The sequence below is a fragment of the Phyllobates terribilis genome, unplaced genomic scaffold (assembly GCF_046119375.1).
Source record: "Phyllobates terribilis strain yellow unplaced genomic scaffold, ASM4611937v1 Scaffold_1__5_contigs__length_1240528914, whole genome shotgun sequence".
In the NCBI taxonomy this organism is placed as follows: Eukaryota; Metazoa; Chordata; class Amphibia; order Anura; family Dendrobatidae; genus Phyllobates; species Phyllobates terribilis.
This window is the reverse complement of record NW_027362761.1, coordinates 485,555,307-485,567,439: the sequence shown is the minus strand read 5'-3', so window position 1 is coordinate 485,567,439 and position 12,133 is coordinate 485,555,307. Positions and strand designations below refer to the sequence as shown.

General features: G+C 40.7%; 1 protein-coding gene across 2 annotated transcripts in view; it reads left to right on the top strand.

Moving 5' to 3' along the window:
* LOC141168040 (low-density lipoprotein receptor class A domain-containing protein 1-like) overlaps nucleotides 1-9,249 on the top strand; it is a 31,750-nt gene extending 22,501 nt beyond the window's left edge. Inside the window, exons 3-7 of one of the 2 annotated variants that reach the window (XM_073655037.1) lie at nucleotides 542-611; nucleotides 2,934-3,053; nucleotides 4,321-4,464; nucleotides 5,470-5,592; nucleotides 8,531-9,249. In XM_073655037.1, coding sequence (XP_073511138.1) covers nucleotides 542-611; nucleotides 2,934-3,053; nucleotides 4,321-4,464; nucleotides 5,470-5,592; nucleotides 8,531-8,667 — 594 coding nt within the window. In that variant the 3' untranslated portion in view covers nucleotides 8,668-9,249. Of the gene's footprint in view, nucleotides 1-541; nucleotides 612-2,933; nucleotides 3,054-4,317; nucleotides 4,465-5,469; nucleotides 5,593-8,530 lie in introns of both variants that reach the window. The other variant, XM_073655036.1, reaches the window with a different exon arrangement.
* Nucleotides 9,250-12,133: the final 2,884 nt, after the last annotated feature.

Sequence of the window (12,133 nt, the reverse complement as noted above, 5' to 3'; positions counted from 1 at the left end):
GAATATATAGCATGTGATACTATTATTCTTGTCTGCTGAGATACATAATGCTGGGAATGGAAAGGTGGCCACCCATACTTGGCCAGCTTGTGACCAATGCAGCAAATCAGTGGCCACGTGCTGTACTATTGGCATCACTGCTTAGCAACGGGTAGAGGTACGGCTCGTGACTGCTGTGGGATAGGCCATAAATGTTATTGTCCCCTTTAATGGAATAGCTCCTAGTAATAGAAGTCTAATGGTGCCCATACACATAAGGTGATATTCGGCCGAAATGGTCGGTTTTGACCATAATGGAAGAATTGTTGGCTGTTTCTGTAAAATGAGTGATGAAATTGTTGACCGATGGTTGGGCATGTTGGATTTTGTGCCGTCCAATGTCGTCTGGCTGCATTATTGGCCAAAAAAATTCAATTTGATGGATGCAGTGTGAAATGTACTTACACATTCGTCTGAGATACTTATTCATCAGACCATTTTCATCTGATGTGTATGGGGACCTCTAGCCCTTTAATTGTACTTTCTGTTACAATCTCTACAGGATTATGACACATTCTCAGTTTCAACTGAATGGGATTCAAGAAGATCTGTGTCATTTCAGCAAGAGAAAGGTAAAAGTTCAAAATCATCTTAGCAATGTTCACAGCAGATGATGTTTGGAAAAGTCAAATTATTGAGTGAATGACAGATTAAAGGAAGTCTGTCACCCCCAAAACACAATTTGCTATGGGAACATTCACTGCTCAAAAAAATAAAGGGAACACTCAAATAACACATCCTAGATCAGAATGAATGAAATATTCTCATTGAATACTATGTTCTGTACAAAGTTGAATGTGCTGACAACAAAATCACACAAAAATCACCAATGGAAATCACATTTATTAACCAATGGAGGCCTGGATTTGGAGTCACCCCCAAAATTAAAGTGGAAAAACACACTACAGGCTGATCCAACTTTGATGTAATGTCCTTAAAACAAATCAAAATGAGGCTCAGTATTGTGTGTGGCCTCCACGTGCCTGTATGACCTCCCTACAATGCCTGGGCATGCTCCTGATGAGGTTATGGATGGTCTCCTGTGGGATCTCCTCCCAGATCTGGACTAAAGCATCCGCCAACTCCTGGACAGTCTGTGGTGCAACGTGACGTTGTTGGATGGAGCAAGACATGATGTCCCAGATGTGCTCAATCGGATTCAGGTCTGGGGAACGGGCGGGCCAGTCCATAGCTTCAATGCCTTCATCTTCCAGGAACTGCTGACACACTCCAGCCACATGAGGTCTGGCATTGTGCTGCATTAGGAGGAACCCAGGGCCAACCGCACCAGCATATGGTCTCACAAGGGGAGACATTACATGTAAGGACATTACATCAAAGTTGGATCAGCCTGTAGTGTGTTTTTCCACTTTAATTTTGGGGGTGACTCCAAATCCAGGCCTCTATTGGTTAATAAATTTGATTTCCATTGATGATTTCTGTGTGATTTTGTTGTCAGCACATTCAACTTTGTACAGAACAAAGTATTCAATGAGAATATTTCATTCATTCATTCAGATGTAGGATGTGTTATTTGAGTGTTCCCTTTATTTTTTTGAGCAGTGTACTTATATGGGGGACTTAGCCCCTATAAAAATCATACATTTACTGTATAAATATGTCTCACTGTTGTGCAAAAATGCCCTTTATTCCCATAAGCTGATTAGGGTGCTCAGTACACCCCTGTGCACTGTTCTGCCCTCTGAATTTGGAAAGCCCTCTGGTGATGGAGGGTACCTGTGCTCATTTACTGTCAAAGTTCCCGGAGCACGTTGCACACAGATCTCTCTTCTGTGATGTGGTCGCTACATTACACTGTGCACTGAGCAACATAATTAGTAAAAACAGCATTTTTTGCGCTACAGATTTATAGAATAAAGGTATGATTTGTACAGGGGCTAAGTCTCCTGCATGACTATGCACTAAGTTTTAAGAATCCTTGTCACCAAGTCAAAAATTGCTAGTTTTTGCTTTTACTTTATTCCTGCTACTCCCGAGTATCCCCCCTTCTTATTTTAGAGCTATCATATGGTTCCAAAGATACAGACCTTTTTAATTAGGACTATTTTTTAAGGGTTGCTACTAAGAGGACATGTTTTTCGGTTGCTCTGCATCACTACCTTGTGTGCAAAGACCAATATCTCTGGAATCCGTATGTCAGACTTAAAAAAAGAACAAAATACTTAAACACGGGGAGCAGCAGGAATAAAGTAAGAGCAAAAACTGGCCACTTTTGAGCAGATCATAGGTCCTCTATAAGTTTTGTATTGGGGTTGAGAGACCCCCTTTAACTGAAAGCTTCAAATCCACACAAACCTTAATAAAAAGCTGTTCTGTGTATGGCCATATCTCAACAAAAAGCAACACTTCTAGTCTGTAGGAGACATCATCCTGTATTGATGCGCTATCAGAGCTGTATATAAAGAGGCCGGCTGACTGCTTATTTCATAAGTAAGCCAGCCCCCTTCTGTGTCACAACTATTTGTTCTTAGATCTTACAAGAGGGCTGTCCATAATGTAGGAAAAGGAAAAGTGGTTGTCCAAGCCAGTTGATTACTATTTATTTTTCTTGCTTATATGGCGCCATTGTGTTCTACATTGTTTTATAGACATCATCACTGTCCCCATCGGGACTCACAATCTAATTTCCCTAGGAGTATGGCTTTGTAGTGTGGGAGGAAACCGGAGAACCCAGAGGAAACCCACACAAACACAGGGAGAACATACAAACTCCTTGCAGATGTTGTCCTTGGTGGGATTTGAACCCAGGACCCCAGCGCTGCAAGGCTGCACTGCTAAACACTAAGCCACCGTGCTGCCAACTTAGCGCTTCCATATGAGGGATCTTTTTTCTTCATTCGTCTCTCCTTAGTATGATCTCCTTATCTTTACAGATTGTGGCTGCTGCTTTAGAAGAAGATGCTTCTGTATTACTGGTGTCGTGCTCCTCACTCTGGGAGCGATCTCAGCATTCATCACATTAGGAGTCATCTATGGAATACCAAAAAATCAAAGTAAAAATAAATAGTTTTCTGACAACTAAGTGCCAAATATCAGTCATAATTAATACTATGTTATGAGTTAAAAAGTACCACTCTGGGCTACAATTGATTACATCTTGGCACCTATTATAATCTGGGTTACTGGTGTCCATAGAGAACACAAATTTCTAAGGCCCATTCCACGTCTTGCCTTATTCCTCAGGAGGCCTCTATTCGTGGGTCAGAAGTACCTTATATGATTGTTTATTATTGCTCCTGGGATTACTAAGAATTTAATTTACATATCCTAGTAAAGCGCAGTTCAACCTGATGAAGCCTCAAGCGTTCTTCTAGGGGTGAGTCTTCTCAAAGAAGACATGTCAGAGCAGAAAATCTGTTATAGGAAATCTGATCTTGTTACTGGATCTGTAGTAACACGTGGCTGGATACAAATCCGTGTAATCTTTCTCTTAGGCCCCGATTCATCATTCGTGCTTTTATTTAAAGTTACTTTTCTGTCTTGTCTTTCTTTTCGCACTCGCAGATTTTATGCAAATTCATCAAAGTGACTGCCAATGTTTGGTGTATTTTGAGTCAATTCAAAGATTATTTCTTTTGGCTTTTTTGCTTGTTTTTTGCTTTTTTTAGAGTAATATGTTGGACAATCCTTTAAAATGTTGCACATTAGTCTTCAACTGTGCAAAAATTACGTTGGTGGTAATAGAGTACATTTGTACATTTTTTAAAAAGTCATAAATGATGATTTAAGTGAAAACATCTTAAAGTGTTGTCTGGGACTTTAACAATGATAAACTATCCTTAACATAGGTCATCAATGTCTGATCGATGGGGGTGAACCCGGCACCCCGCTGATCAGCTGTTTCCGGTGTCGGACGGAGCTGATGATGGAATAGTGGTTGCGGCCGGGTGCTGCACATTGATTTGATTATGGGTGGATGTGCAGGATCCGGCCATGGCCTCTATACAGTTGATGGAGTTGTGCAGCTCCGCAACCGAGCAGTTCTGGCCGCTGCCGACCGTGGGTACAGATGATTGGCAGGGGTGCTGGATGTCGCATCCCCCACCGATCAGACATTAATGACCTAGCCTAAGGATAGGCCATCAATGCTAAACTCCCAGACAACCCCTTTAAATTGACTAACCATGTGAACATTGATAAAAAAAAAAGGAATGCGTCAGAGGTTTCAAATGGTGCAAAACAGCTAATGACATAGGCAAAAAAACACAACTCTCCAAAAGGCGCATATTCATAGTTGTGTCTTCACTTCTCTCCCAGCAGATTACATTACACGGGAGTGTAGAACGCTGTCAGGCCAAACTGGCTTTCTGTGTGATGACAGAACCACATGCATTGTAGCCTCCGCGGTGTGTGACGGGAAGGTGGACTGCGCAAATGGGGAGGATGAATCTGCAAAATACTGTGGTTAGTGTGACATATGTAGGAAATGTTAGGCGCTAGATATACAGTGCCTTAAAGAATTCACCCAGCGACAAGAAAAGCTCTTTGAGGTACAGGGGACAGGTTTCATGGTGAATCCTATTACCCTCAGACCCCAAAAATCTGTATTACCGTTGTTGGATGAACATCCACATTCAGCGCACAGCTGATTCACCAAGTAATGTCATAACGGTCATGTGCCACATATCACATATGGGTCACACATTATCAGCCACAAAAACACATTCAGTTGATTACACAAATAAACGTAAAAAGAGTGTTTTTGAAGGCCACGGCCCCACTGTCAGTATTTGGTCAGTTTATTTTCTCAGGAGTGGGAGACAAAACCAGGTGAGGAACAATCAGAGAAAAGGTATAATAGAAACAAGTCACCAATTCTGCATTTATCACCCACTCCTGGTTTTGGCTCCCACTCCTGAGAAAAAATACTGACCGAATACTGATAGTGGGGCCATGGCCTAAATCCATTAACTGCTCTCCCTACATCAATGACGCTGCAGACGGTGGCCTGCTCTGCCTATCCCTCATACCCATACCATAGGCATACTAGAGATGAGTCATTTGATTCAATCTGCCCGGTCCGATGTCCACACTGCTCCTCCGTGGCGGCCAGTCTTCACTTCTGCTACAAATCCCAGAGAAGTCATAACGTTGCATGGTTTATTAAGCGCCAAATGCGGCCATGATGCCGGATGCAGAAGTGTGAATAAACCTGACATGGAGCGACCAGGGCAGCACAAATCAAATAGCTCATGTGTACATCTTAGACTCTGTTCACATACTGCTTTCAGATATGACAGCAAGATATCTGGCTGCATGCCAAGACCCAAATGAGAACAGAGCCGTATGAAGGGCAGTATGTATTGTGCTTCTGCCTCATAAAAGTACTAACAGTCATTACTTATTAATGCACCTGCATCTGTAACTTTTTGATTCTGATTTTTTTTCTTCTTTCTTTTACCTTTTTAGGAAATGCACCAAACAGTCTTCCAGAAGGGTTGGTATTCCAGTGTGCTAATAAGAAATCATGGACATACATTGACAAGCTTTGTGACAACAATAATGACTGCGGAGACTGCTCAGACGAAACAGGTACCACTCAACGCCAAAATACTCCAAAGTGTAAGGAGCAAATGTCTGGTATCAGTTTTCATGTAGAGTTCAGAAATAGAAAACATTTACAAGGCATTGTACAAATAAGAGAGGTATTTGTCCCAGGTCACCTACTAATGAAGAATTGTCACAAAGTTACATAAGTTGGGAGCTAGGAGTTCTCTCGTGGAGGCTAAGTCCACACATCAGTCATTTCTGTGAACTACAAAAAAAAAATAAAAATTGGTCTGTTTTTCATGCAACCTTGATCCATGGGTCCATTTTTACAGTATATGGTGAGTTTTTCTCAAAAAAAAAAAAAAAAAAAAGATGGCTATTTTCCCAAGCTTCCCCTGGCAATCAGTGAAAAACAGACAGCACAAACATCTTATGGCAGCTGCGTGTTGTTTGTATTTTTTCTCAAACATTGAAATGAAAAGGAACCTTTTGATACACAAATCGGACCTATATAGGACGTGTTTTTTGCGGATCATTGCTGGTTAATTCCATGTGAATAGAAAACTGATTATCCCTAACTGATTACAACTAAACTATGCATCACATAAAAAATAAATAAAAAAAACACACCTCCCAGCGGTGGCATGATATTGATATGTCTCATGACCACTGCAGCCAACCAGTGACCACTGATCGGCTGCAGCTTTCACCATTTTGTTGGAGCAGACTTCCACTTTGACGGAATATTGAAAGTTTGCAGATCATCAGCTGCTGCGATCACGACATTATGTCAAGGCTGGGAGAGACAGCACAGGCATCGCAGAAGAGGTGCCGGTCCCGGAGGTAAGTATGTTTTTTATTTTATGATGTACAGTTTAGCTGTTAAGGGGGTTGCTCAGTAGAGGACAATTCCTTTAAACATTTAAGGAAAAATGACAGATACTCTTAAGAAATCCATAAAATAAAAATTTGTTACCAAATAAAGTATGGTTTTAAATTCTACAGTTGAAATAATTTGTGTATCTTCAGAAAAGTCGATCTGAACTTGCACACCTTATACTTTGAGCTTTAGTAACGTCTCTGTGGATATATACACACGTGGTCAAAATTGTTGGTACCCCTCGTTTAATGAAAAAAAAACCCACAATGTTCACAGAAATAACTTGAATCTGACAAAAGTAATAATAAATTAAAAATCTATGGAAATGAACAAATGAAAGTCAGACATTGCTTTTCTGCTTCCACAGATTTTTAGAAAAAATTAAACTCATGAATTCGGCCTGGACAGAATGATGGTACTCTTCTTAATATTTTGTTGAACAACCTTTTGAGGCAATCACACGATTCCTGTATCTGTCAATGAGACTTCTGCACCTCTCGACAGGTATTTTGGCCCACTCCTCATGAGCAAACTGCTCCAGTTGTCTCGTGTTTGAAGGTTGTCTTTTCCAGACGGCATGTTTCAGCTCTTTCCAAAGATGCTTAGGTCCGGGCTCATAGAAGGCCACTTCAGAATAGTCCAATGTTTTCCTCTTAGCCATTCTTGGGTGTTTTTAGCTGTGTGTTTTGGGTCATTATCCTGTTGCAAGACCCATGACCTGAGACTGAGACCAAGCTTTCTGACACTGGGCAGCACATTTCTCTCTAGAATCTCTTGATAGTCTTGAGATTTCATTGTACCCTGCACAGATTCAAGACACCCTGTGCCAGATGCAGCAAAGCAGCCCCAGAACATAACAGAGCCTCCACCATGTTTCACAGTAGGGACAGTGTTCTTTTCTTGATATGCTTAATTGTTCCGTCTGTGAAGATAGAGCTTATGTGCTTTGCGAAAAACTTCCATTTTTGTCTCATCTGTCCATCAGATATTCTCCCAGAAGCTTTGTGGCTTGTCAACATGTAGTTTGGCAAATTCCAGTATGACATTTTTATGATTTTTTTCAACAATGGTGTTCTCCTTGGTCGTCTCCCATGAAGTCCACTTTGGATCAAACAACGATGGATGGTGCGATCTGACACTGATGTTCCTTGAGCTTGAAGTTCACCTTTAATCTCTTTAGAAGTTATTTTGGGCTCTTTTGTTACCATTTGTATTATCCGTCTCTTTGATTTGTCATCAATTTTCCTCCCAGGGCCATGTCCAGGGAGGTTGGCTACAGTCCGATGGATCTTAAATTTCTGAATAATATGTGCACCTGTAGTCACAGGAACATCAAGCTGCTTGGAGATGGTCTTATAACCTTTACCTTTAACATGCTTGTCTATAATTTTCTTTCTAATCTCTTGAGACAACTCTCTCCTTTGCTTCCTCTGGTCCATGTTGAGTGTGGTACACACCATGTCACCAAAGAGCACAGTGAGTATCTGTAGCCCTATATACAGGCCCATTGACTGATTACAAGATTGTCGACACCTGTGATGCTAAATAGTGGACACAACTTGATTTAACATGTCCCTTTTGTCACATTATTTTCAGGGGTACAATCATTTCTGTCCAGGACTAATTCATGAGTTTAAATTTTTTAAAAATTCTGTGGAAGCAGAAAAGCAATGTCTGACTTTCATTTTCATAGAATTTTAATTTATTACTTTTGTCAGATTCAAGTTATTTCTGTGACCATTGTGGGTGTATCTTTCATTAAACGAGGGGTACCAACAATTTTGACCACGTATGTAGGGCGGCAGTCACACTGCTGTGTTACAGTCCTTGATTCACAGAGCGGCCTGGGGTCTCCTGACCCAAACTCAACAGCCTCATAGACATATCCGGCCATCAAGTTCAGGTCAGACCTGTGGCCAGTCTGTGCCATGACCATGGCACACGGATGTGAACCCGGCCTTAGGGACAGGCTGTGGGCAGCGGCACTTAAATATTACACATCCTGTGGCCTGAAAGATAAAGCCCAAATTCAATAATACACTGATAGAAATGTTCATAGGAGACTTTTGTTAGATTATAACTATATATATTATCTTCCAGCTGCTCGCTGTCCTCCATGTCCAGGCTGGAGATGTAATACAGTCTTCTTTACGGATTGTGACTGTATCCCAAAAACCCGCTGTCATGATAATGTTCAGGACTGTGTAGACTGGAGCGATGAAATATCCTGTCGCTGAAAGTTTGTAACCAACCCTACAATGGAACGACAAGACCCTACACAGAACAATTTTCACCACCGAAGACTGGATGAAATTTTCAGCTTTTTGCCTTGTTCCTATTGTACAACTTACACTGCTCACCCAAATCGGCACAAATTTATATTTATAACGACGTCTAAACTTTTATCAGTGTAAAATAGCCAATGATGTAATTTATCTAGTGTATTTTAGGAATGGTTAGTGTTTTAGAAGTTCTCTAACCAGAGTGAAAGGGATTTAGTCGACAATAGGGCTTTTATATACTGGGGATACATGGCGACTCTGCCCTCGATCAAGCTACATCACAGTGTAATGTTAGTAAATGAGGCCGTGTTGCGATCCACAAGTTCTACAAAAATCTAAATTATTTTGTTTCATTGTGACTTGAGGGTCGCACCACAAACCCAGTCACTGACATTAGCAGGTCACAGCGACACAGCACCATCACTGACCGAGTCATGCTTATCACAGCCAAAGGTAACTTTTAGCCCCTGCAAGACAGATACTGCACATACATCAGACATTTAAAACATTTCAATAAACGCTATTTTCCTACAGGAACATCGCCATTTTTGTCTGCAGGCTGCTACTACAACAATACACCTCAAAACTCCTCAGAAACAGAAGTCGCAGACTGTGGGACTTGATCTTGAATCTGCTTATTGACCGAGTGTTGATGTACCATACATCAGATAGAAGGCGAGTTCACAACACCCATTTTCTCACACCCCCATTGCCACTTGGAGGGATGTTTTGCTGATGTAATTTTACTTTTTAAAGGGAACCTGTTACCATGAGAATCCAGTCCAACCTGCAGGCACCATGTCATAGAGCAGGAGAAGCTGAGGAGATCGATGTATAGTTTTGTGAGAAAATATTCAGTATAACATGTGATTTAATCCTCGGCTCTTTCTGGGATTTTGGGTCCAGCGGGTGGTCCTTTCAGTGACTGGCAGCTTTCTATATATAAGTGTGCATGTAGAGAGCTGTCAGTCACTGATAGGACTGCCCACTGGTCAAAAAAATCCCAGAAAGAGACGAGGTTTAGATTAATACAAAAGTTATATTGAATCTTTTCTCACAAAACTAAGTATTAAACTACTCAGCTGTCCCTGCTCTATAACATGCTGCTTGTAGATCCGGCTGCATTTTCATTGTGACAGGTTCTCATTAATTACAACAGCTGCTCAAATTTAAGCAAGTGCATTATATCATGGTTTTGTGCAGACTTCCACATTGAAGACTTACCTCCTCCATAGAAACTATACATAGCTTGGAGAATATACTTTTAGGTAATTGTGAAGTGTAGAAATTTTCAAGTCATGCCCAATACTACCACTATTTGCATCAAATAAATTTTGGGACCTGGTAATCTAAATAAGATCACAAAGTCTTGATTCCATATATAAAGGGAATATCTTTTACCAACTAACACAAAAAGCCCTTTTATCTATTTATTATGAAAGATAATCTTTAATAGTCATATTTGACAAATATAACATACATAGTGCCCATAAAAAGTGACCTAGTGCAGGCAGAAATATACATTCATCATGATTAATTTTTCCTATTTTCACACCTTCTTACTGAAGACGATAATCTTTCACTACTTGATATATAATATATAGGTGTGAACTTGAACAAAAACAGCCTATACATAATAGGTCACTAATCTTAAAAACAGCAGGAGAAGGTTATTGTAGGTGGGACTTATGAATACATATCTATTATTTCCCAAGCTGCATCAATATACCACATACATGTCAAGGGCTCAACCCTATATATGGAGTCCTTAATCAGATGCTTTACACATATTACAGTATGATATTCACAAGCTTAACTGTGCTAATCCCCCTCACAGTTTGAGTTTATATAATAAGCTGATACTCCATTCCAAAATACTTTTTCAAGACATTAACATGATCAAAAATAGGACTTATCTGAAATATGTATTTAGGTTGCCCCCATCATTCCTCCAAACTCCTCGACGCGTTTCCCCGTTGTTTAGTGGTTCATCAGGAGAAGATCATCCTGCAGAGAGCTACATTGTGCCACTCTATCCCCTTCCTTATATGTGTTCACCACGTGAAATCTGATTGAATCCACTTCCACAATCCAGAGACAGAGCCCCATTCACAATCATTATACTCCTCTCTGTCTCCTCTCTCTACTACACATGCTCTAATGGTGATTCAGACACTAGAGGTTCCCAATGTCTACTGCGCATGCCTGAAAGTCCCGTTTGTAGCCAATTTATATCCTTAATCTCTTATCTCCACTGTGCATGTGTTAGTCTCGATTCAGACACTAGAGGTCTCTGTTCCCACTGCACATGACATCCCTTCCCTCTGGAGCCCTGAAGTCATCACCTCCCATCTAATCTGATGCTGACGTCATCTCCCTGTCAGGAAGTGTTCTGCAGCTGCGTTCGTACTGCCATGATTTAACCCATACATGACAGGTAATGCAGCTCTTTCAGAGTCCAGGCATTAAGGATGTGTGTGTCAAATCGCTCCTAAAGCTTCACATATAAAGCATGTTATGTTTCATTTTGCTTATGTGATCCATACACATTGTGGTTGTCTATAGGGTCATTTAACAATGAAAATGCTTCCCCTAATGAATAATCTACGTGGCAAGTTGTCCTTCAATACATAGGTTATCCTATACCCCTTACCGGGGATTAGGTTATACCCTCAGTTATTTTTCCTAGGGGAAATATCATATCTGTCATATATATATTGGATGATTTAATTTTTGATATTAGATAAATATAATTTAATAATCAGGCCATTAAGCAGGTTGATAAACCATGGGTTTTAGAATCAAATAAAACAGCAGAAATTCTGCTGTTCATTGAGTCCCACCGGAGTGAGGGTGTTCAATCTGTATATCCATTGGCACTCCTTCTGTAGGAGTAGCCTATCCCAATTTCCCCCTCGTGGGTTCTTGGGAACAGAGACCTCTAGTGTCTGAATCGCGACTAACACATGCACAGTGGAGATAAGAGATTAAGGATATAAATTGGCTACAAACGGGACTTTCAGGCATGCGCAGTAGACATTGGGAACCTCTAGTGTCTGAATCACCATTAGAGCATGTGTAGTAGAGAGAGGAGACAGAGGAGTATAATGATTGTGAATGGGGCTCTGTCTCTGGATTGTGGAAGTGGATTCAATCAGATTTCACATGGTGAACACATAAGGAAGGGGATAGAGTGGCACAATGTAGCTCTCTGCAGGATGATCTTCTCCTGATGAACCACTAAACAACGGGGAAACGCGTCGAGGAGTTTGGAGGAATGATGGGGGCAACCTAAATACATATTTCAGATAAGTCCTATTTTTGATCATGTTAATGTCTTGAAAAAGTATTTTGGAATGGAGTATCAGCTTATTATATAAACTCAAACTGTGAGGGGGATTAGCACAGTTAACCTTGTGAA